The 26645-nt window shown below is 35.7% G+C and overlaps 1 protein-coding gene across 6 annotated transcripts; it reads right to left on the bottom strand.

The window, feature by feature from the left end:
- Positions 1–616: 616 nt before the first annotated feature.
- Positions 617–26645, bottom strand: POLI (DNA polymerase iota). 6 transcript variants are annotated; one of them, XM_024236045.3, is made up of 10 exons: positions 26393–26645; positions 24574–24699; positions 21938–22102; positions 17441–17593; positions 14441–14677; positions 12322–12500; positions 11326–11417; positions 7929–8059; positions 3299–3504; positions 617–1692 (listed from the first exon to the last, which is right to left on the bottom strand). In XM_024236045.3, exons 1-10 carry the CDS (start codon positions 26505–26507, stop codon positions 874–876), a joined length of 2223 nt encoding a protein of 740 aa, XP_024091813.2. In that variant the 5' UTR covers positions 26508–26645; the 3' UTR covers positions 617–873. The 6 variants fall into 6 exon arrangements, with proteins under 6 accessions (XP_024091813.2, XP_024091816.2, XP_024091818.2 ...); XM_024236048.3 differs by lacking the exons at positions 21938–22102; positions 24574–24699 and having other exon boundaries at positions 26393–26558; XM_024236050.2 differs by lacking the exons at positions 21938–22102; positions 24574–24699; positions 26393–26645 and adding an exon at positions 26022–26348.

The following is a 26645-nucleotide window of genomic DNA, read 5'->3' as shown; positions in this document are numbered from 1 at the left end:
TTTAGTAATGGTCTATATTTGTGGTTGTTATGACAACCTAATATCATCTCCAAATGTAGGGAAGATACAAAAACATCTCAGTGCTTTTAGGCCCTTCAAACTAGCCAGAAAGAAATGGACTTCTTCCATTACCCAGTATGCTTATAGGCCCATCACCTTGCATTTCTGGTGTACATCTTTCCCTTAATTTACTTGCACGGAGAGTTCCTTCTACCACTGTTCTCTACAACATATACCCTCCTCTCACTTTAACTCCTCACCCTGGCCCTAGCCAAACCATTCATTCATTCAATGTTTATTGAACGGCCTTTGTGTGCTGTGTATTGTGGTAGATTCTTGGTGTATGAAGAAGCATTAATTGAATATAAATTGCTTTGGTATTTTAAAAGTCAACATACTAAATGTAATGTAGTACTTCAGTCAAAACTACTATATTTTTAATAGGTTAGTTGGCAGTAGGATTTGCTATTCAGCCTAACAGGCTGAATTTGAAATACTCCACATTTCACAGGAAAAAAAAAAAAAAGTGTCCTTTACCATATCATTGCAATGATTTGGCTATTTGTTATATGCAAACATATACATCTCCCCACCAATTAATGAAAAATATTCTATGTTGACCATGATATTCTTTTTATTGAAAAGTAATATAAAATGACTTTAGACATAAAAGATAGTATTTTACATTATTTCTTCTGTTATATTTTTATGCTTTGTGCCAGAATTTACTTCTTGCAACTATTCTTGCTTTATCTGGAACCATATACTCCATTATTGAATATCTATTAGTGTTTAATATAGAAGAGCTTAATAAACTGCTAACCCGAAAATAATGGTATTCCCTTGCTTTTCAGATCTTTTTGCTGAATATGCTTATCTATGTCCAATGTGGAAATCTGATCCTGTTCTCTTCCACTCTGCCAGCAGTTCCTTTTGTACTACTTCTGGTAGTTCATAGAAAACTTGAGGATCAATGTCAGAAGGGAAAGTAATTTTCTCATCAACAGAATCTGGCTCTCTATTTTCTGTAAGTCCTTCATGAGAGTCTGTTGCTACTGTTTGCTTATGGCTATCTGTAGTGTGGTTTTTGGAGAAAAGTTGCTCACTCTGCAAGTTTGGAAATGAATGAAAAGCAGACACAGCAGGGTTTGAATTTGTAAAGTGGAATCCTTGAGGTTCTTTAGGTCCTTGACTCATTCGTTCATCTTTTAATCTATTATCTAAATAATATGAATAATCCTTTTGGCTAGACATGTTAGAAGAACTACTGCTATTTAAGCCTGATGTTCCCGGTTCACAAGGAGATACAGAAGATACCTGTTTGCTACTGGATAAATGATCTCCAGGATTTATGGGAATATCTTGCATTTGTTTTTTAGAAAAGAAAGATAATACTCCTCTAGAGGCATGTAATGGACAACTCACACTTCCTTTCCCTTGAAATTTTTCCCTAGATTTTCCAGAAAGGATTTCTTCTTGAATATCTACTGGAAGCTGCTTAAAGACTTCTTGATCAACACCTTCAGGAAGTGAACAGAGTGGGAAATCATTAATGTCTTTTTCTTTAGAAAAATTTGTGGTATCTAGTGGAGACTCCCTAGTTCTTGTACTTTCAATTCTTCCACTTGGTAGAAAATCCCGGTTTGTTTCTTTGTCTTTGGGAAAATCTTCCATATGAGTGTCTTTCATTTTCTAGAACACAAGAATAACAGACTAATTTAGATATCTGATATCTTTTAAATATCGCTGCTGCTGCTGTGTGCCTGTAGCTATTATCTGACATGTTTCTAACCTACTCAACAAATACAACTCTTTGTGGCCAGTTCCAAACAACTAGAGATCCACTACAATTAGTCACACTATTTTGTGAATCTTTACCCACTATTCCAGGAAGAGGTTTCCTTCCTAGATAGTACTGAGACAGAGGTAAATATGCATTTGGAGACCTGGGAAGATTGTAACAATCATGCAACCAAACTTTCAATTCTATAAATAAAAGAATGGCAGCCTAGAAAAAGCAAGTTCACCTAAGGGTATTTTTCAAAAAAACATACATATATAGCATCAAAGGCTAGTTTTCCAAAAATTACTATTTTAAAGGGTAACTTTTAACAAAAAGAAAAATAAAAGCCTATAACAAAACCCAACATCATCAAGATATAGTACTAGTTTATATTTATATAAAATAAAAATTTAAAGTCACTTTCAACTCTAACTTGCGTAATTTTTCTATAGTTTTTCATTTAAATGTCTCCTTTAGTTTTAAGCACCATAAAAATACAAACATAGTCAAATATAACTCTGTAAACATCAATACAATATGAACTCCAAAAAAGTAAAAGGAGTAGAAAAGATTCAGGCCCTTATATTTATTGAATACCTACTGTGTGACAAATACATACAAGGTACTTTCACTTATATTTACTTTTCTAATGCCACTATAAATGTGTACTTTTAATTCCAATTTCACAGATTAATTAAAATGTAAAAAGAAAACACTTTTTTAAATTTAATAAATGGAATAAAAAGGGTCACAGAAAAAAGTAATTTGAGGAGAGCATTAATTCACTATTTCCATACACTATCCTGTTCTCACTTTAAACTTAAATGAAAATGAAAAGGTTACTAAAATTATACTGACTAAACAAACAAAAAAGTATTTTAAATTAATTATAGGCATGAACAATTTAGTAAAAAATAATTATTTTTAAGGCAACCCACATTTACTAAATAGTGGTTTGTCTATTAGTAAAAGGGTTTTGTTTTAGTCTTCTGAAAATGTGACTGGCCTCTGCCTTTCTATTGCCACACTGTTAACTTTACAACTATAAAATCAGTAGTCAAATCTATCAATATTGCTATCAAAATTCAATACTATTTCAAAACCAAGAAAATGTAAATACTTTAACAAAAGAATTGTGGGAAAGGTACTGGTAGCTCATGTGTCAGCTAAAAGACAAAAAGATGTGACTTCTAATATCTGAAAATATTTTAATACTTATGAGCTAATCCATCAAATTTTTATATACTATAAAATGGGTTAACAATTCCAAAATAGAGAACCTCCATAATGGTTCTGTCTTTTATCCAGTGATGCTTATGTTTTCTTCTTAGATCACAGTATATTTAAGGCCAGAAACCATAAGATAGGTATTATAAACAAGTTAATCACCTAAACAGTATCACCCAAAAGAATCTCTAAACTATATCAAAAAGACGAGCACTTAGATTTGTAATTTAACCACACAAGTCCCGTAAGAGTATACTTAGGAAACTGAACAAAAAAGAGTGTACTTACAAAACTGTGCTTGCCAGAGCGTGAAGTTGTTGATAATGATGGTGTTAAATAATAATCAATAAGCCCTTTCTTAGCAGTATTTAGTGCTTTAAGGTTGCAGAAGCATACACTTAGAAGGGTAAGGTGAAATGGCATCTTCACATTCACCATATTTCGAAAAAGTTTCATAAGTATATCAACCATTGGGGTCATCACATCATAATTTCCTAAATAAAATGTTTAAGAATAAACATTATAATTAATATTAAGAGCATAATATTTTTATATTGCTGAGATTAAGAAATTAAAATCCTAAGTAAGTATCACTGAGTATCTTGACATTATATACCAAATTTAAGACATTTCAACATTAATACTAAATGGTTAAAAATTTTCAAAAGATTTGAAATATGGGATTTCTAGTTATACTACACTGATACAGTCAGAAAATCCTCTCTCAAAAAGCTACTATAAAACTGAACAACATTTTCAAAAACAATCATTTTGGTGGAAATCTGGAAATGAATCAAAGGCAAACAAAGTGAGAATTACTGATTTATGAAGAGCTGCTATGTTAGCTAAGAAAGTAGGAGATAGCAGCTTCATTGTCTGGGACTGTTCGAATGCCCCTTTACATAGCTCACCTGGTACAGGGTGAAGGCTGCAAAAGCCAGCAGTTTCACTTCCAGAGGGGACAGACCTGATTTGAGGCAGCGAGCAAAAGCCCACACTCAGCAGTGTTGCCAGTAAAATGGGCAAACTTGATAGGAAACGAATGGAAAGATCCCACAGCTCTGCTAGTCTGAAGCTTCAGTCGTGGTTCGGGTGAATGACAGATCAGTGGACCAGCCAGAAATGTCACCAGGAGATTTGGAAATGAGAGAATCAAAGAGGGACTACATAGGCTCCCCTTACAACCCTAGTTGACTAGGAGGCTACATGCAAATAAATGGAAGGCCACAGAGGACCCAAGTTCTCCATACACTCCTTATTGAAAGGGCTACATGCACATCATGGGGAGATAAAGAGGGCCTAGCAGAAATTAAAATTCAAGAAAAACTTGAAAATGTCCTAATTTTTTTTCTTTTAAAGTTCTGGGGTACATGTGCACAATGTGCAGCTCTGTTACATACCTATACATGTACCGTGTTAGTTTGCTACACCTATCAACTCTTCATTTACATTAGGTATTTCTCCTAATGCTATCCCTCTCTCAGCCCTCCATCCCCTGATAGGCCCCGGTGTTTGATGTTCCCCTCCCTGTGTCCATGTGTCCTCATTGTTCAACTCCCACTTATGAGTGAGAATATGTGGTGTTTGGTTTTCTATCCTCGTCATAGTTTGCTGAGAATGATGGTTTCCAGCTTCATCCATGTCCTTGCAAAGGACATGAACTCATCCTTTTTTATGGCTGCATAGGATTCCATGGTGTATATGTGCCACATTTTCTTTATCCAGTCTATTACTGACGGACATTTGGGTTGGTTCCAAGTCTTTGCTATTGTGAATAGTGCCACAATAAACATATTTGTGCATGTGTCTTTATAGCAGCATGATTTATAATCCTTTGGGTATATACCCAGTAATGGGATCACTGGGTCAAATGGTACTTCTAGTTCTAGATCCTTGAGGAATCGCCACACTGTCTTCCACAATGGTTGAACTAATTTACACTCCCACCAACAGTGTAAAAGTGTTCCTATTTCTCCACATCCTCTCCAGCATCTGTTGTTTCCTGACTTTTTAATGATCGCCATTCTAACTGGCATGAGCTGGTATCTCATTGTGGTTTTGATTTGCATTTCTCTAATGACCAGTGATGATGAGCATTTTTTCATTATGTCTGTTGGATGCATAAATGTCTTCTTTTGAAAAGTGTCTGTTCATATCCTTCACCCACTTTTTGATGGGGTTGTTTGCTTTTTTCTTGTAAATTTGTTTAACTTCTTTGTAGATTCTGGATATTAGCCCTTTGTCAGATGGGTAGATTGCAAAAATTTCCTCCCATTCTGTAGGTTGCCTGTTCATTCTGCTGATAAGTTTCTTTTGCTGTGCAGAAGCTCTTTAGTTTAATTAGGTCCCATCTGTCAATTTTGGCTTTTGTTGCCATTGCTTTTGGTGTTTTAATCATGAGGTCTTTGCCCATGCTTATGTACTAAACGCTATTGCCTAAGGCTTTCTTCTAGGGTTTTTATGATTTCAGGTGTAACACTTAAGTCTTTAATCCATCTTGAGTTAATTTTTGTATAAGATATAAGGAAGGGATCCAGTTTCAACTTTCTACATATGGCTAGCCAGTTTTCCCAGCACCATTTATTATATAGGGAATCCTTTCCCCATTGCTTGTTTTTGTCAGGTTTGTCAAAGATCAGATGGTTGTAGACGTGTGGTGTTATTTCTGAGGGCTCTGTTCTGTTCCATTGGTCTATATATCTGTTTTGGTACCAGTACTATACTGTTTTGGTTACTGTAGCCTTGTAATATAGTTTGAAGTCAGGTAGCGTGATGCCTCCAGCTTTGTTCTTTTTATTTAGGATTGTCTTGGCTATAGGGGCTCTTTTTTGGTTCCATATGCAATTTAAAGTATTTTTTTCCAATTCTGTGAAGAAAGTTAGTGGTAGCTTGTTGGGGATAGCATTGAACCTATAAATTACTTTGGGCAGTATGAGAAAATGGCCTAAATTTTTTAAACCCTCTCCAACCCATACACTTATCCACTGGCAGAGGTAGACGGCTTCCAGGCTCTAGTGTTTGAGCAAAACCTTTGCCAATCACTGGCTAACCATGAAACTATACAGACATGGCCAACTTCCCAGAAGCCAGCATTAAAATAAAAATTTGAATGGAAAAAAAAAACAAAACAAAACACTGAGCAGAGAAATCAGTGGCTACACAGCACAGGGGAGGTAAATTCTGCAGATTACGTTCAGACAAGTTACCTAAAAAAAAGTACAAGAAAGAAAAAAGAAAAAACCCTACAAGAAAAATTTTAAATCCAGAGTTGCTACAATACATTATCTATGAGGTTCAGTTTTCAATAAAATAGTTCAAAATATGCAAAGAAACAGCAAAGTGTGATACATATTTGGGGGAAAAAGCAGTTAACATAAATTGACTTTGAGTTGGACTTAGCAAAGACTTCAAATTCATTATTATAGATATGTCCAAAGAATTAAGGACAACCATGTTTAAAGAATTAAAGTAAAATATAATGACTGCAAAAAAAGGAGAATCTCGATAAAGAAACAAAACCAAACATACAAACAAAAGACAAACAGAAATTCTAGAGTTAAAAAGTACAGTAACCAAAACCAACAAATCACTACAGGGGCAACAGCAGTTATGAGATGACAGATGAATCAGAGAACTTAAAGGCAGCTCAATACAAGTTAACCACTTTGTAAGAAAGAACGGGAAAAAAAAGACTGCAGAAAAATAAACAGAGCAGCAGAGACCACCACAGGGTGGAATCAGCGTAAGGATAAACATATAGACCAATGAATCAAGAAAGTCAGGAAATAAACTCTTATATTTATGGTCAATTAATTTTTGACAAAGATGCCATGGTAATTCAGTGGGTGAAGAGTAGTCTTCAACAAATGATGCAGGAACAAATGGATACCCACATGCAAAGCAAAGAATGAAGACCCTTACCACATACCACACATAAAAAATTAACTCAAAATGGACCTAAACATAAAGCTTAAAAACTATAAAACTTCTAACAGAAAACAGAAGAAAATATCTGTGACCTTTGAGTTAGGCAAAGAATTTTTACATATAACACCAAAAACACTATCCATAAAAGAAAAACCACGCTACTATATACCGCTAGAACAACTATAATCAAAGAGACTGATAATACAAATATTGGCAAAAATATGAAAAACTGGAATCTTCAAATATTGTTGATGAAAATGTAATTACACAAACTTTGGAAAAAAGTTGGCAGTGTCTTAAACAGTTCATGTTACCATATGATCCAGCAATTCCACTCCTTGAAATCTACCCAACATAAATGAAAACATATGCATATGCCCATCCAATGACTTGCACTTAAATGTTCTTCAAAATGGAAACAATCTAAATGCCCATAAAGAAGTTATCTCATGCTATATAGTTATCACAGTTTTGTTTTCTTTGAACTTGGAAAACATTCTTAAATGACTCTTTACTTAATTACCTATTTAAAAACAAGGCCAGGTGCAGTGGCTCATGCCCATAATCCCAGCACTTTCGGAGGCTGAGGCAGAAGGATTGCTTGAGCTCAGGAGTTTGAGACCTTGTCTATCCTAAGTATCAAAAAAGTTAGCCAGGTCTGGTAGCACGCACCTACTGTCCCAGCTACTCGGGAGGCTGGGGCAGAAGAATTGTTTGAGCCTGGGAGACAAAGGCTGCAGTGAGCTATCACAGCACCACTGCACTTCAGCCTTGGTGCAGAGCAAGACCCTGTCTCAAAAAATAAATAAATAAATAAATAAACAAACAAACAACAAAGTTTTCCAGTGAAAATTCATGATAGAATAAAAGCATTTAATTGCTTGCTAATTCCCGGTGAAGACCCTCCATTTTTGGAGCATATTTCTCGTTCAAAGTTGGCTTATTTAAAAGTTCAACCTGCTAATGAAACTGTTGGAAAACTAGTCCATACCTGTCCCTAACTTCTGAATTACATGTGAAGGAATAGGGCACTGACGACTCTCACGACCATAGTGCTTCTCAGAGGAATACCGACGGATTATTAATCTCACTGTATGAGGCTTCCTTCCATCTTGGCATACTCTAAAAATAAAGAGAAAGTGGAAATAAGGAATTAGAAAAGTATTATCTTTTTAAATTATGTAACACCTCATTTATCTAAAGGTGCCAGATTTTGTTAAATATAACAATTATACATATAGCAGATAACAAAATAGTAAGCAATAAAGGTCCCTGAGCATCCAAATAATCATTGCAAAGTCTATGCACTAAAACTCTGAATGTTTAGATGTCAAGCTCTCAGGCCTCACTCAGAATTGAGTGCTTTCAGAAACAGAAGAGATATAAGATACAATCATAACAAGCTGTTTTATAATACAAATCCAAAACAAAACTAAAAGCAACCAATTTTTTTTTTTTTGAGATGGAGTCTCGCTCTGTTGCCCAGGCTGAAGTGCGGTGGCACAATCTCAGCTCACTGCAACCTTCACCTCCCAGGTTCAAGCAATTCTCCTGCCTCAACCTCCTGAGTAGCTGGGACTACAGGCATGTGTTACCACATCCAGCTAATTTTTGTATTTTTAGTAGAGAGGTGGTTTTGCCATGTTGGCCAGGCTGGTCTCGAACTCCTGACCTCATGTGATCCCCCACCTCAGCCTCCCAAAATGCTGGGATTACAGACGTAAGCCACCACACCTAACCAAAAGGCAACAAATTAAAATCAGCAGGAAATTTAAGAAACTGAATCATTCACTGACAAAAGCAAATAAGTGAAAAATAACAAAAGAATTTTTTTTCAAACTTTTTTCTTACAAAACGAGATTACCAAAAAAGATTTTTTTTTACAAAATGATATTACTTTTGTTAAAGAGTAATCACTATTACCATTATATGACAGCTTATTACAGCAATATCTTGAAAGATCATATACTATATTTAGTATGTAATTAATATACAATATGTGTACATGCATTTTTAAAAAAAGTTCCATGCAAATGTCTTGGTTTTGGTGTTGAAACAAAGGTTTTAATGATATGACAAATTCACTTAAGAAGTACTGGAAAAATGTCATTAAAGGATAACATTTCCCTTTTCATACACATGGCAATACATATAAAACCAAATGTCAAACATAAAATGCAAATATTGCACATTGTTAAACACACTCAACTTGAAGATTCTGATCTGAAAAAAATAGTTTTGGGCCAGGCATGGTGGCTTATACCTGTAATCCCAACACTTTGGGAAGCTGAGGTGGGAGAATCACTTGAGCCCAGGAGTTCAAGACCAGCCTGGGCAACATAGCAAGACCTCATCTACAAAAACTTAAAAATTAGCTAGGCTTGATGGCAGGTGCCTTCCCAGCTACTCTGGCGGCTGAGGTGGGAGGACTGCTTGAGCCCAGGAGGCTGAGGCTGCAGTGAGCCGTAACTGCACTACTGCCATCCAGCCTGGGTGACAGAGCAAGACCCTATCGCAAAAAAAAAAAAAAAAAATAGTTCTGTAGTAAATAATTTTTTTCTATCTCTTATTGCTTTGTGACAAAACTTCTCGATGGCTGCTTAACTAGGATAATAAAATACCTTAAATGGTTACTAGTTTAAATATCTTCCAGTTAAACATGTTCTATTAATTATGCAATTCAAAGAGTATGATATGCTAATTAAGACACATTAGAAAAAAGCTGTATCATAAGCAATCTTAAACTAGTGCCTAGAAGATGGATTAAAAATATGGTTTTACATTTCTTACATACCTACAGTATTAATCGTAACATACTCTAGAGAAAACAAAAGTAATTATACACAAATACACACACACACACACACACACACACACTCACTCCTGTAATTTTTTTTTTGCAAGTCACTTAGATGGTGTTATAATTCAGTCACTGAAATAAGGGCCCGTGGTGTGGGTGAAAAGGAGCCGGCAAGCAGAGATATAGATAAATGGTTGATTTCACAGGTTTTGTATTTTGCAGGTTTAGAGCACCTGGTCTCACTTCTGGGTTGACTCTTCAAATAAAAGAATCTGTAAAACTTATACTTCTTGTGGTTTTTCTATGTGAAGAACTGTCTCCAAAGGTTAGGCATTTCAGAGTAGTCTTCAATTTAGCTGAAGCAAATGACCCAGTTTCACTAGCGTACTCGCAGGCCGAGCCTGAGTCATATCACTGGAGCCCAGTCATACAGCCAGCCCCGGCTGCACGCAGCCAACAATAAGCTGCATGGCTCTGCTCAAGATATTTGAGTGCCACGTTGCACACGACAGCAAAGTTGGAGGAAATTTCACTTCATCAGTTTTCTCAGACTTAGAACCATCCAAAAGCCATTTTCTCTAAATACTGTTAGTACTCCTAGAAGCATTAGAGAAGCACAACTACTCTAAACTGTTAGAGCCCTGAAACCACAATTTGAGAAATTTCTAACAAGAAAAGGAGAAACAAAGAAATGGGACGAAAACAAATAATACTCATCTGTGGAATACGGAATATTGAGAAATACATGTATAATGACAAAGAGCACCACAAAATTAAATTTCCTTTTCAGTTTATCTTGTGCTACTCATATATTTATAACCCCAGTTGATACTCCTTACACACAGATCAGAAACCCTGCACACACCTGCAGTCACTCACCCTACTCACACATAGCCCCAGCTAGCCATTCTTTCCTTCGACTCCATTTTATTTTACAGTCTGAGGCAAAAGAGATACAAGGGTTCTTCTGCTTCTTCCATCACTGTTATTTTAATAATTTCCTATCCTCAGCAATCACAAATTTATATAGCTGTTCCTGTATCAGGGGTTTTAGAATTATGACAGTATTATTCCTCTTCGCATTTTTTTCTCCTTAATGAAATGCAAGTAACTATTAGCAGAGACACAGATAAATGGTTAATTTCACAGGTTTTGTATTTTGCATGTATTTGTATTTAGCATAGTACTAACTTAATGAAATGCAAGTAACTATTAGGTTGAGGGCAAAGGCTTTGCAATTGCCACAGGGAAAAATTAAAACTTCTTCTTCTCACCTGAAGACTAGAGTAAGTCCAGAAATGTTAGAAATATCTGTAAAACCCCTTTAGGTAACTATCTGCAGCTTTAGATCCATAGTATAATCACAGTGTTAACAGAATTAAGACCAATGAATTCAATTTAGGTAAGAGCCCCTATTACCATCTTTACAATGTTTTATAATGCAGAGAAATCCCATGATAAATTATTTTTACATTGTTTAGTCTCCAGATAATCCGTCAGTTCCAAGATGGAACATCAAATATTCTTTCCACACACCGTATATAGAATGAATACATAGGATGACTTGGCAAAATGGATTGAAAATCACCTGTTTAAAAGACTAGCAAGTAGTTCTTCAATCTTATTTTTAGCTTCAACTTCAGATGAACATTTTTTAAATGAATCTTCTTCACTAAAGGACTATCAAAGAAGCATAAATAAGGATTAGCGTAAACTCAAATAACTATCTAATTATTATCAGTGTATAGTCAAATAAATATTCAATACATTCTTCACTAACTTATCTCTTGTCCTTAGTTTGAGCCATTTAGTTCACTTTTATATTAACTGTTTTTTATCTGCAAGCTATTGTTGAGTGCAATAGAAAGTTAATATAAAATATTACTGTATTAACAGTTAATATAAAACAGTTAATATAAAATAGTTCAAAGTTAAGAAAACTTCTAAAGCTCTAGTACCAACTCCAAACTTTATTGTATGATTATGGCAAGAGTTCTTAATCACCTAGGACTTGAATCTAAGTTTATCCTTGGACAAGTTATTTAACCTTTCTAAAGTACGGTATCCTCATCTTGAGAGAGAGAGAATGGAAGGAAGGAAGGAAAGAAGAGAGGTAAGAAGGAATGGACAAACAACAGTACTACCTACCTTGATGCTCTGTTGTGAAGATTAAATGGACTAATGTATTTAAAGCACTCAGTAAAGTGCTTGTCCCATAGCAAAAAAATCAGTGTTAACTGGGTGATTATACCTTTCCCATTTGCTAAATCACTGGACTACTCTGAAAACAAGATTTTTAAAAGATTAAAATATTTTGCCTCATATATGCATTATAGGCTATTAAAATTAAGTTGCACTGTCTTCAATCATAGTAGCTAACTTAAGATATCAAAATATCAATGCTTAAGATTCCATTTAAGAATACTTATTAATCCAATCTATTAATAATAAATCAGCCTTCTAATAGGAAAGGGATCACATACTAAGCAAACTAGAATAGTAAGAACATGGTACTAAAACTAGAAATCTTTATCTCAAATAATGTGATAACCAGTACTTAATTAAAATAAATATCATCATGTACCTGAGGTGGTCCTGAGGGTATCACAGGGGAGTTATCCTCTCCAAAACTGAGCTTCTGGATACGCTGAGCAACTGAAATTCCTAATTCTTTTTCTAAAATTTTGGGTGAAAAGGTTTGGAGATCATGCACACTACTGATACCCAGTACTTCAAGACATTTGGCAGTTTTATAGCCAATACCTAAATAAAAAGAAATGCATACAATGTTAAAATAGCTTTTCTCCTTAAAATAAAGCTAATTAAAATATTATAAATATATCAATCATATCTTTAAGTTCTATAATTTATACAGTAGTCCCCCCTTATCCACAGGGGATACATTCTAAGACCTTCAGTGGATGCCTGAAACCACGGACAGTATCAAACCCTATATATACAGTACTGTTTTTCCCATTACATATATAACTATGATAAAGTTTAATTTATAAATTAGGCACAGTAAGAGACTAACAATAATAATAAAATAGAACTATAACAATATACAATATACAAGTTACGTGAATGTGGTCTCTGCCTCTCTCTCTCAAAATATCTTATTATTTTCAGACCACAGCTGACTGCAGGTAATAGAAACTGTGAAAAGTGAAACTGCAGATAATGGGGGACTACTGTATTTTGCAAAGATCAAACCCCATTGCAAACTAGGTTGCTGTTCTTCCACTCAGGGCTCCTGAATTATATGCACCTCTTTGAAGTCCTCACAAAATGCAGTAAAATAAAATGAATACAGAGACAGCCAATAAATGCTGTCTTACTAAAATAAAAATTTTACCACCTGTTATGTAATATTCCAGAAATATTCAGAAATCATGATTATTATTAATATACAAAAAGGCTGCCACTAGAGCAATTAAAATAAATTAAGTGTACATATTAGGTAACCTAACTGATTCCTATACGCACCACCACACATTTATCCATAAGTCATATCTAACATTTACCATCCAGAATACAACTATGAGCCAGAAAGCAAACAAACAAAAAATCTTGCTAGCAAAACTGTCACAAAGTTCTTGCACTAAAATTCAGTCATACTTTATTTACAAGAGAAAATAGGCCATTTAGTGTCTCCTTATTCTTTTCATTCAAAAATAATAATTCCACAGTTATCTGGTTTTCTTGCACAGTAAAAGCACTTAAGTTGGAGGAGATGGCTGTGTAGGGGGAATTATTAAAGTAGAGTGACAGATTTTTCACAGCAAAAATAAAAGAAGGTTGGCAATTTGGCAATAAGTGAGAAAGCAGAAAGCCTGTTAAAAAAAAAAAAAAAAAAAAAAGATACAAGAACTCAAAAGTAAAGCCAAGTAAGAATGTTTTGCACCAGTATATAGTCCTCAATTTATTACAAACTGACCATTGTTCTTCAGAATGCAGAACCAAAGTCATCCAAAAAACTTCAAATTATAGTTATACTATACTAAGGAAGGCAAGGCAGTGTATAATACATTTTGGAATCACACAAGTATCAGTTAAAAATGTGAAGTATGACATCTAAGTTTCAGTGGTATTAGAAATTCACTTCCAGAGAACTCTTTTATAACATCTTATTCCCTAGCAATACCACAGAAATGTAGTTCAACATATTGATGGCCTATAAAAACTTGGGTATTTAATTTTCAAAGATACAAACTTGCCCCATGACCTAAATAGGTCACCGAACTCACGGAAATCAGTTTCCTCATCTTTAAAATGAGGACCTTGGCCTAGATGTTTTGGAAAGTCCATTGTAGCCTTAATATGTTATATGTAATCCCAAAAGAGAGTTAGTAAAAGACGAACTCCCTTCTCTAGAGGCAATGTACAGTATAAGAGTATGACCCAGAGACTGGAAATAAAGGACCATATGTTTCTAGGCTATAATTTTCATGACCATATTCTAACCATACAAAAGTAGATAAAATAAGAAAAGTGCCTTCACATATTTCTTAATCCAAATTTGCTTCAGAAAACATTGCAGGTTTTCTTAGTTTTTTCCAGGAACCAAGTACACACACACACACACATGCACACAAACTCACAGACACCTCTACCTAGGAATTAATTACATTGTATCTACAATTTTTTAAATTAAAAGAAATACAATAAGACGTATATGTACTTTTCAAATATATTTGTCTTACCAGGTATTTCCTTTATGTGATTCAAACTATGAATAAGATGTTGACAACTTTCAGGTAATAAGACTGTTTGTTGATTTGGTTTAAAGACACCAGAAACTAATTTTGCCAACAGTTTATTAGAAGCCACTCCAGCACAGCCAGTGAGCCCCAACTGATTATACATGGCTTCCCGCATCTCTGCTGCAATCTGAGATCCAACAAGTAGTCTGATGTGCAAGATGTCATGCAGGTTGATAGCTTTAAAAACAACAAACGTCATTCAAAGTCACAAGAAAAACCTTTTTCTTTTTTACAAAATAATTTTTAAAAGGTAGAGGGCTTAGTCTATATCCAACCACCCCCACCACCACCACCATCACCTGGTACAGTTGCAATGTTTGTCCCCTCCAAACCTCATGTTGTAATTTGATCCCCAATGTTGGAGGGGGGGCCAAATGGGAGGTGTTGGGATCACAGGGGTGGATCCCTCATGAACAGATTAAAGCCCTCCCTCAGGGGTAAGTTTCTCACTGTATTAGTTCCAGAGACAGCCAGTTGTTAAGAGCTCGGCACCTCCCCCAGCCCTTGCTTCCTCTCTCACCATGTGATCTCTGCACACACTGGCTCCCCTTTGCCTTGCACCATGAGTGGAAACAGCCTGAGGCCCTCACCAGAGGCCTAACCTTGACTTTTCCAGCCACAAGAATCATGAACCAAATAAACCTTTTTTTCTTTATAAACTACCCAGTCTCAGGTATTCTGTTAAAGCAACACTAAATGGACTAAGAGATCACTGCCACCCTGTTATCCACTTGACTAATCTCTTTCATGCTTCATAGGAATACTGTAAACAAATTCAATAAGCAAATTCCAAGGTCCTGTGATAGTGACTGCATACTGGGAGTGCTTAATAATTAACACATTATGAAAACTGATCTCATAAAAAAATTCCTACTGACATTAGCAAAACTTTTACTCATATTTACCCGTAAGTAAGCATAAAAGTATTATTATATAACAAGAAAGCTAACATTATACTTTAAAGATCTAAATCTTAACTACACACTAGCTGTATATGCTGCTAGAAACAATCTCTGACCTGTACACAGTTTTAGAGCTCTTTTATGAAAAGTGTAAGAAAATTATATAAAAATAAATTTGCTTTAGGTGTAAAACAGGATTGGAATTACATGAAACCATCCTAACCTCAAAGAGACTCACACTAAAAGTATTCAGAGATGAAATGTCAGGATGTCTGCAATCTACTTCCAAATAGCTCATCAACCAACCAAGCAATCCATAGAGAGAACAAGAGAAAGCAAATGTGGCAAAATGATAACTGGTTTATCTACAAGAAAGGACATAATGGGCCGGGAGCAGTGGCTCACGCCTGCAATCCCAGCACTTTGGGAGGCCAAGGCAAGCGGATCATCTGAGGTTGAGTTTAAGACCAGCCTGGCCAACATGGTGAAACCCCATCTCTACTAAAAATAAAAAAATTAGCCGGTGTAGTGGCACGTGCCTGTAGTCCCAGCTAGTCAGGAAGCTGAAGCAGAACTGCTTGAACCCAGGAGGTGGAGGTTGCAGTGAGCCGAGATCTCATCACTGCACTCCGGCCTGGGCAACGGAGTGAGACTCTCTCAAAAACAAAAAAAAACAAAAAAAAAAAAAAAAAGAAAGGACATAATGGGTATTTGTTGTACTATTCTGTCAACTTTTTTGTAGGTTTGAAAAAAATTTTAATAAAATCTTTGTGAAAGAGGAAGAATTAAGCAGTAATTCCACATTTCTTTTTTGGGATATAAAACCTAGCTCTCTATAAAGTACTCTAACCAATAAAATCCAAGTTTGCCTTAAAAATTATATAGAAATATATTTGAAATATTCTTGCTAGTTAGCCCTTTTAAGTTACAAATGAGCACAAGTACAAAAGATACATGAAAAGCTCCACGTATTCTAGAAACTGTGGTTCTGCCGCTTTTCTTCAGTGGAGAACTATTCTGTAGACCGATGTCTAGTTCTCAAAAAAGAGGATAAGAGGAAATGCATGGGGAGGCTTAAGAGCAAAAGGGTCAGACAAGTCTTACACAGCAGCAGAGTACCTTGTCTTGTATGTGGTATGATAAGGGAGTCACCAGCAGAGTCATAAGATGTCTGAAAGCCTAATTAGATATTCACTGGTGCTTACTGCAGCTTATTTTCAAATGTAAATATTCCTGGAAACAACATCAGTCATTCATATCTCAATACACGAAGGAGACAAACCATTCTGCTTTCTTGCTAACTTTGAAAAAGATTACTTGAACAGATTAAATAGGAGCTTGGAGAAGATTCCAGCACATGGCAGATAGGCCTGGACACATTCCAAAAGTGCTAACTTGGGAATTCAGAGAGCAACATGAGGGTCTCAGGGGAATCGAAGGAAACATGTAAAAGACACGTCAAAGGCAAATCTAGCCTACCTGAAAACTCTGCTTAGAGATTGTTTTAGAATAATAAAAAATTATTCCAAAAAGCATATTAAGAAGCCAACTCTTGTAACTTAAGAATGACCTAAAGAGGTATGGCTTTTTGTTTCTTTAAGAGATGGGATCTTGCTCTGTTGCCTAGGCTGGACTCAAACTCCTGGGTTCAAGCAATCTTCTCAGCTCAGTCTCCCAAATAGCTGGGACTACAGGGGCGTTCCACTGTGCCCAGCTGGGTATGGCTTTCTAAAATGGGAACCGATGAACTATGTCAGATGAAAACTGCACAGATGAATGCTCTGTGCAGATGAACAGGAACAACGCTCTGTGCAAATGAAAAGTGCACAGAGCATTGAGCTACATGTCACCAAAATCTTAATACTTATTATGGAATAGCAGCACCTAATTTTAGCTGTCCTAGACAGATTACTGACTAAATATAACTATACCTCCAACAAAAGTTATGAATCTTTCAGAATCACACAGCAAACTCACTGAACATTAAGAAATGTATGTACTTTTAGTTAGTAGGTAGAATGAATAAGAACCCACTCACACTGATTATTGTATACATGACCCGACACAGTCATCACAGAAAGTTCATCACTTTGCAGCTGCTGTAGTCTCTTCTCAACCATTTCTGTTAGATCCACAAAATTTTCATCAAATCCAAGTCTCTCAACAACTGGACTAAATTCTTCCAGTAATTCTAAATTGAAATAATATTGGAGCACAGATGTAAATGAAGTTATAACTAGGATAAATTTATCTAGTGCTTAAAAATTTATCAAATTTATTGTTAAAGTTTTTATATACATTCATAGTTCCATAATATCTTTAATAAAGCCCTCAGTTAACTGACTTTTTTTCTGTACCACATCTTGAATAGAGGCAATATTTTCCAAAAAGTCTAAAAATGACATTCCTAGGGCAGTTATTCATGGCAATATATTTAGCTCAATCTTCTACACCTATAATTTTTATATCTGTAGTACATTAAATATCAATGCTTATAGTAAATTGGTGACCTTGAAGAAATGTGTCAAAGAATAAACTATAGGCTGCTCAGGAAAGTTAAAAACAAGTAATAGTATATTTTAGCTATATTTTCCCCAAGAGTTTAAAAGAGGCAAAACAAAATAACATTTAAAATGTCCAATTATTACTGAATAAAACAGAAAGTCAGTCAACTTTCAAAATATACTGTAACGCAGTATTTTTATTAGCCATTCCCAAGCATATTCCTTAGGACAGAGAAGCAGAGATGAACCACAACTTACAGGTATTCAAATGCCCAGCGTCTAGCACAATATCTAGCCCTCAAGTCAAATGTTTACCAGATTAAGCTGAACCAAAATTCAAAATAAATTCAAAAAACTATCAATTTTCATATATTAACATTGAGACTAATAACTTTAAAATCATTGAGAAAGTTTTTCACTTCCCTCTGAATCACCTTCTACTGACACCAGCTGGATAAGAGAAAACAAACGCATAGATTCTTAAGGTCATATAATCTGAAGCTCAGAAATAAAAAGGACTATCTCATTCCACATAGATCATGTTTTTTCACAAATACCAAAAATGCTTTTTTGTTTTGTTGATGTCAACATTGACAATGTAAGGGGAAACCAATAAAGGTAACAACGTGACATGGTGAACACCAAAAATCACTCCTAAGAAAACTATTACCTAGAGAAAACTATTACCTCCTTTCAGGACAGACTGACAATATGTCTGATCATAGAAAATGATTGTTTTGCATTTCCTTCATCAATTTCGGCAATTTATTTTCAAAAGTACACACCTGATACGCAAAGTAACATGTAGAAAACAAAAGAGTTTATCAAAAGAATACTACATAAGAAAAATAAAGGATAAGGCTTTAAGTACTAAATAGAAAAGCAAGTTAAATACAGAATCATGCAGGAAGCTGGTGGATCACTAAATATTGACTGATTTTAGGTCACAGGACAAATCCCTAATTATCCCATTCCTGAAGGTTTTTGTTGTTGCTGTAGTTTTAATGAGGCAGGGTGTCACTCTGTTGCCCAGGCTGGAGTAGCACACCACAGCTCACTACAGTCTTGACCTCCTGGGCCCAAGAAATCCTCCTACCTTGGCGTCTGGGACTACAGGCACATGCTACCAGCTAACTTCTTTTTTTTTTTTTTTTTTACTTTTGTAGAGACAGGGTCTTGCTATGTTATGTTGCCCAGACTGGCCTCAAATGATCCCCCACCACAGCCTCCCAAAGTGTTGGGATTACAGGCATAAGCCACCATGCCCAGCCTCCATTCCTGAAGTTAACCTCTTTCTTGGTATCAACTTCATAAGCAAGACACATTTATTAAACATATAATTATATAGGGCCCAAAAGAGGAGTTTGTAATTAGAGAAAAAAAACTACCTTGAAGAAAGGTATATACGCAGTAGCATCAAAATATGAAATAATAAGGTTATAAACAGGTCAGAGATAAATACAGTAAAGGACTAATTGGCTATGCTCCTACTTCAACTCAGAAAAATACTGTGAGAAAAATTGATAAAGTAACTGTTTTCAAAAAAACTTTTTTCAAAAAATACATAACACAAAAAGTACTAAGTACTTAGTACTTAGAAAAAGATGAGCAACCCAAATTAAAAACAGGCGCAAGTGAATACGTTAACAGAAAAAAATACATAAATTACCAAAAATATATGAAAAAATACTCAACCTTACTCATGGAAAACTGCAAATCAAAACAATGACTTACTCTTCTTCGTCTATCAGGCAAAGATTTTTTATCTAACACTCTCATATATACTAGCAATATGTTGGGGCAATCTCAAGTGTAACATATAACAGTATCCAAACTTTTAAATGCAAATCATGTTTGATCCAACAATTCACCTCTAGGAACTTACCTTATGGAAATCCCCTTAAAAGTATGCCAACATTTCTATATGAAAATGTCCAAGAGCAAAAATCTGGTAACAGCCTAATAATCCAACACTATGTAGGGAAACCACATAACTTATCATCCAAAACAAGGCATTTTTTGAGTGAAAGAAGTTGCAATTATTAATTATGTAGCAACAACAGGCATAAAGTTGGACATATTGTCTTCGTATCCCTGAAGAACTGGTTAAATAAATATGGAATAAATACAATGAAATACTGTGCAGGCATTAAAAAGAGTGAGGAAGATCTCTGTGAATGATAAGGAAGATCACTGAGCTCAAAGGCAAGATACAGAATTGTATGTATTATATAATCACTTCTGTGTACAATGAAACTCAAGCTTTTATTTTTTCTCCAAAGGGAAAGTTCTAAAAACTAAAGTTTTAATATTTAAGACACACACAATTTTGCATAACAAAATAAGTGATATCTGGGAGTATAATCTTGTCTTTTCTGCTTCAATATCCCTTCTTCTTTCCTCCCATTTCAGCACTGCGCCTTTCCCGCCACAAGTTAACCAAACTTAAAAACCTGTAATATACCCTCTCGTGTTTCTCTTCTTGTTCATAAATAGATATACACATATATATGAGAGGAGGCATTTAGGCCATCATTTTACACATTTGGAAAAACATGATACATGATTTTGTACCTTGCCTTTTATGCACTCAACAAGGCCTATCTCCATCAGTCAAATAGTATTGCACCAATGCATTCTTTTTAATGATTATATAATATCCATTATACAGATGTCTTAGTTTATTTGGCTATTCCTCTTGATGGGCATTTTTCCTTCCATACTTTTGACAATCATAAACGATGCTACAATAAACATTGTTGTACATATGTCTTTACGTACTTGTAGTTCTCTTTCTTTTTTTAGAGACAAGAGTCTCACTCTGTCATGTGCATGCAGGCTGGAATGCAGTGACACAATCATGGCTCACTGCAGCCTCGAGCTCCTGGGCTCAAGCAATCTTCCTACCTCAGCTCCAAAAGTGCTGGGATTACAGGTATGAGCCACAATACCCAGCCTTATGATTTTATTTATATTTGATAAACTCCCAGCAATGGTATCACTGGATTGAAGAACATTCATCTTTAAACTCAGTAAGTGTTCTTGATACTTTTTTCTCACATTCCTTTTAATTTTGGGCAAGTATGATAGATACAAAATATCTTACTAATTCAAATTTCCTTGGCCACTAATGAATTTGAGCATTTTTTCTCTGTAATTGTTAGACACTGGGTTAGGCTCTTCTTGTCAACTGCCTATTCATATCCTTTGTCCTTTTTTATTAGGTTTATTTTTCCTGTTAATTTCTAAGAACTCTTTGTATATTAAAGACATTTAATCCAGTCATCTGAAAATTGCTATGATAAAAGAAAAACAAAAAAAAGTAAAAAAGACAAATAATTGCAAAGCTGATCATTATACATTTTTACACTATATATTAAGTAATTGCAGTTTTCGCAATTAAAAGTAATTGTGAAAGCCACAATTACTTTGCACCAACCTACTATATTTGCAATGTGCCAGTGCACACTCATTTTCATTTTTCCTGTAATTTACTATAAGATTTAAACCCAAACTTTAGCATAGGAAAGTTTAGCTACATTGTAATATTTAGTATATATATAAAACCTAAGAAAATATTAATATATCCATTATTTTTATTAATATTTAAGAAATCAGTTTTTAATTATGTTGATCAAATGTTAGGCCTCTTTCAATTATCATTAGTGCATTAGAAAACAACATATTCCTTCATAATTCATTTAAACTTAAAATTTTAAAGACCTGGCATCTTTTACAGTACGGTTTCCCATCTTCTCACTTTTAAACTTTGTTTTCCATTTTTCCCTGTTATATAAACATCAATAATAACAGAGTTAAAATTACTTCCAACTATACATCTTCTTAAAAATACTATTCATAGCATAGTTATCCTTTTATACAATTTTTAAAGTTGACAAGACCCAAAATAAGAAGTTATTAGGAAAAAGCACCTTGACTTATGTTATTTTACATTTATTAAAAAATTCATGTAATGAACTGGCATCCTACATAAAAATTAATGCTAAAAGTACATGGCTTATCATTTGTACCTGTAACCTTATAAGACATTTCTCTGTAGCGGGTCAGGTCTTCTCCATTAACTAATACCAGCTGTGGACACTTTTCTTTTGCATCTCTGACATTCATAAGTTTCTTAACTCCAAGTTTCCTAGCTTCATAGTTGCAGGTAACCACCAAATATTTCTGTTGAACCCCTATAAAAAATATTTTGAGAAACCCAAGCACAATTGAAGAAACATTTAAAGATATTATTAATTCCATATTACATTTGTCTAAGTTGTAAGACAATCAGTTTTGATAAGAATCAAAAGCCCTCTCTCAATTAAAAAACATAGCCTCCATATATCAAATTTCTATAATGCAGAAACATTAGGTTTTCAAGCTATCTCCTAATTATGAATTACAATATACCAATGTATTATTTTTCCATACCCCACTTTTAATCTCTGGTTGTTTTGTCTCCTTGAAGAAGGAAAGTTATTATTAAATAACAAAACACTGAATAACAGAATTACAAGTTAGACAATAGATCAATTATTCATACACAAAAGGCAATCTGTGTATTACATTTCTAAAATTTAATAAAAATGAACCTAAATCAATATATTCTATGGAATCTTCAGTGATAAGATACAAATCAAATCTCTCTAGGAATTTTTTCCAGACAATATAAAAGCAGATTAATTTATACTGCCATATAATAGGGCATGTTCCACCAAAAAAAAAAAAAACCAGATGAAAATAATTGAGTACAACTACATACTGGTTGCTGCTAGAAAAACTCAACTTCTCTTCCGCGTAACTTGCTAATATAAAGCAATATAAAATATAATATGCATATAAAATATATAAAACAAGTGCTGGGCTACAGCAATTTTTAGGGATCTAATAGTTATGTACTACTTATTGAACTGTTCTATCAAAAATAATTAAATTATGATCATTTACAGACTGCATAAAAATTCTAGTTTATTGGTGACTCAAGATTGCTAAAAATTATTTGCTCTTTTTTTATACAAGTTGACTACTTGCCTACCACTGTAAATGTTCACCTAAAATATGTAAAATACAAACGTAGGAAAAAAAAGGTTATGTCCACTTCTCTATTAGACAGTTTCTAAAATTTTAATATCATAAACAAGGCAAAGAAACGTTATTTTTTTATAAAGTTTTTTCATATATCAGGTAATGCCCAAAAATATAATCGTGGAACCAAAGGTAATAATAATTTGAGATTCCTCAGTGAACTACATAAAAAATCAGATTGGTAGGTTTCTTAACTAAAAAAGCAGTCTTTTTATAGAGCATTACATTATACGGCCTCATCACTGCATGTCACCAGCCTGAGTTTGTCATGTATTTGTTGAGTATAAATGAAAGACTACTGGTCGGGCACGGTGGCTCATGTCTGTAGTCTCCGAACTTTGGGAGGCCAAGGCAGGTGGATCGCCTGAATTCAGGCGTACAAGACCACCCAGGGCAACATGGTGAAACCGTCTCTACTAAAAATACAAAAAAATTAACCGAGTGTGGTGGCGCACACCTCTAGTCCTAGCTACTTGGAAGGCTGAGGCAGGAGAATCACCTGAGCCCCAAACGCAAAGCTTGCAGTGAGCCAAGATCACACCACTGCACTCCAACTTGGGCTACAGAGTGAGACCCCCATCTCAACAACAACAACAAAACGAAAGACTACTTTAGTTTTCCCCAAAAAACGTGAAGCATTCATATCCCTCACTTCCCAATAATCATTCATTTGTACTTAATCACACTTTTTTTATTAAGCATTATCTACAGAACATCTTATAACACAGGGCTACTACTCAGAAATGCCTTCAGGAGAAAAAACTTAGGTCCCCTGATTCTAACTCCTTGGCACCCTTAGAATAAGTTTTAAGATCCTAGACTCACCTTGGCATAGCAAAAACTAGTCATCCCTTTGTTCTTCAGTAAATCAGCTACGCCAGATTGGGATTTATTAAGCCAAAGTGGGCACAAGAGGGTAGCAGCAAGTGAACCAAAAATGTTCTTTATGCTTACGCTAAAAGAGGAATCTTTCCTGCATGCATGAAAGAAAATCTCTTTATCTTTCTCAATTTAAAATATGAATAATAAAAATGATAAAACAAGCCAGCATATCAACAAATATCCTATATAAAATTTATTTTGGCTTTTATTTAAAATGATGCTTATGTTTTTATGGAAAGTTTGCTGTCTTAATACTTAGGTTTATGTTCAAAATCCAACTAGTTTGTTAGATGTTACACACTTTAAGAGTTAATTTCAGAAAGGGGAGGACAGATGAACACTTCCACTAAAATGTAATAAGAGGTTGTTTTTGAGAACAAAACCTGTAAAATTTCAAATACTGAGAAAAAGAAATCTGACCAGCAAACTAAGCTACTAACCAGCACAGAAAAGGAAAATTTATTCTGCTTTCTCTTCATTTGTTCTGCCGACTACACTATTCTCAGATTCACCACTTATTAAATGAGGCTTGTAAAATTTACACTTGGTAGTGAAGCAAAAATGACCAGCTATAAAGCACTGTAAGAACTGCTTCCAAAATCTTTCTTAATAAGGTTAAAAAATCAGTATATAATGAGCATAATGAGTTGCTAATCTAATCATTATGCAATTAAAAATATTATAAATGTACAGTTACCTAAAGGTTTGTCTTTTAGCTCTGGATTTGAGATCATTTCTACTTGTGCATAAAAGCAATCCAGATCCACATGTACTATGACTCTGGATGAAGAATTTCGTGTAGGCAACACCTGATCATGAATTCCTGCGTAATATGCAAAGAAATAAAAAGAAATTCAGGCTGCTTATTATTTCTGAGCAACTGACAGTTGCTTAAAACATGGTACCTGTGAAGGAAGAATGCAGAGTGACGTTAGTTTTCATCTGGATTATGTGTAAAAGCATCGAAAAATTACAAAGACATGAAACTCCACTTAGAGTAGGGTCTTCAGTCCTCTTAATTACTGTTTCTTTGTGCACTGCGTTTTTCTCAGAATAGTAATAAGTTTGAAGGGAAAAAATGTGATAAATAATGGATGATGCAAGAGCTAATACTATCACCTGGAAGTTTATAGTAGCTCTTAGTGTAAACCAGAAGGGGCAGAAAAGTTGAAATGACGTTGATTTTCACACAACTTGAAAATTATTCTAAGCAGCATGCCCTTACATTTAAAACAAACAAACAAACAAAAACTGAAATACAAAATGGCAAAAGACAACCAGTGGGTACAAGTGTGGGCTATTTTTAGCTCCCATGACAGCAGGATTATCTGGTTTAATGCTAAATCACCAGTGCCTAAAACAGTGTCTAGGACATAACAGACCACCAATAAATACACACTAAATTGGAAGACTGAATAGTTCTTTGATTTTAAAAAGTTGTTAGGTCATTATTTGTGGGGGAGGGAACGACACAGGCGACTCCTTCTGTCAACACTGGCTAAAAACAAGACAGGCAAAATACAATACAATATTCTGGTTGGGATCCTGGAACAGAAAATGAACATTAGCAGAAAAACTGGTAAAATATTAATAAAGCGTGTAGTTCAATTAATAGTATTATACCAATGTTAATTTCCTAGTTTTGACAAATGTACTGAGTTTATGTTAACACTAGGGGGAATCTAGCTCTGCAACTTTCAGGTAAACCTAAAGTTGTTCCAATATTTAAAAGGCCAGGCACGATGGCTAACTGCTGTAATCCCAACACTTTCGAAGCTGAGGTGGAAGGATCGCTTGTGGCTGGAGTTTGAGACCAGCCTGGACAACACAGCTACACCTGATCTAAAAAAATCTGAAAATCAGCCAGGTGTGGTGGCACGTGCCTGTCGTCCCAGCTACTCGGGAGGGAGAGGCTGGGGCGGAGGATCACTTGAGCCCAGGGGTTCGAGGCTGCAGGGAGACCTTGTCTCTAAATTAATGAATGAAAGAAAACCAGCAGGAAATGAGAACCGGTGCCTTTGCATCCAGGCCCTGAGGTGGGCGGTACAAGGTAAAGACCAGAGCTGGAAGTGGGTCACCGGAGACGTGACCACAGCGGAGGTTCTGAGCCATCCCTTCCTGCCAGGACTGAGAACCGGGTCCCACCTTCTGCCAAATGAGCGACAAGGTCCTCAACTTCTCCAAAGTTAAAAGGCCCGGAAGCCTCTGCAGTTTTCGTCGGTCTGGCTGAGGGATTCCCGCCCCACCTCGCCCCTCACAGAGGAAACGACGGTGCAGATGCACCCTCGACACGTATTTGTAGTGTGGACGCGCCCCACCCTACTCCTACTGGGTGAAGCCATTCCTCTAGAGGCACCCGCCGCGTAACACAAGGCAGAGGGAGGCAGCCCTCTCTTAGAGGAGCCGAGTGGGGCGAGGACGGTCGCGCCCCAGTGGCCGCCGCCCCGAGCGTCCGCCTGCCCCTCCCTTCTCATTTACACCCAAGGAGGCCGCTGGCTCCTCTGGCTGCGGCGCACCCTGCGAGCTGGCTGCCGCCCCCACGTCCGCCAGTTCCATGGCCCAGGCCTCGGCGTCTTCCTCGTCGTCGCCGCCGCCGCCTTCCTCCTCTGGCTCCACCCCCAGCTTCTCCATCCTGCCGCTGCCAACCGCAGCGCTACTTCCGGCCGCTTCCGCCTGGTCTCCAGGGAAACCGGGGGACGACAGTCTCCAGCCGCTCCGTACCTCTCGCCTGCGCAGTCGTGGCCGACCAGCCTGTTGCCCAGAGTGACG

This window comes from Pongo abelii, chromosome 17, assembly GCF_028885655.2.
Source record: "Pongo abelii isolate AG06213 chromosome 17, NHGRI_mPonAbe1-v2.0_pri, whole genome shotgun sequence".
NCBI classification, from domain to species: domain Eukaryota; kingdom Metazoa; phylum Chordata; class Mammalia; order Primates; family Hominidae; genus Pongo; species Pongo abelii.
The sequence above is the reverse complement of the archived record's forward strand: the minus strand, read 5'-3'. Positions and strand labels throughout refer to the sequence as shown.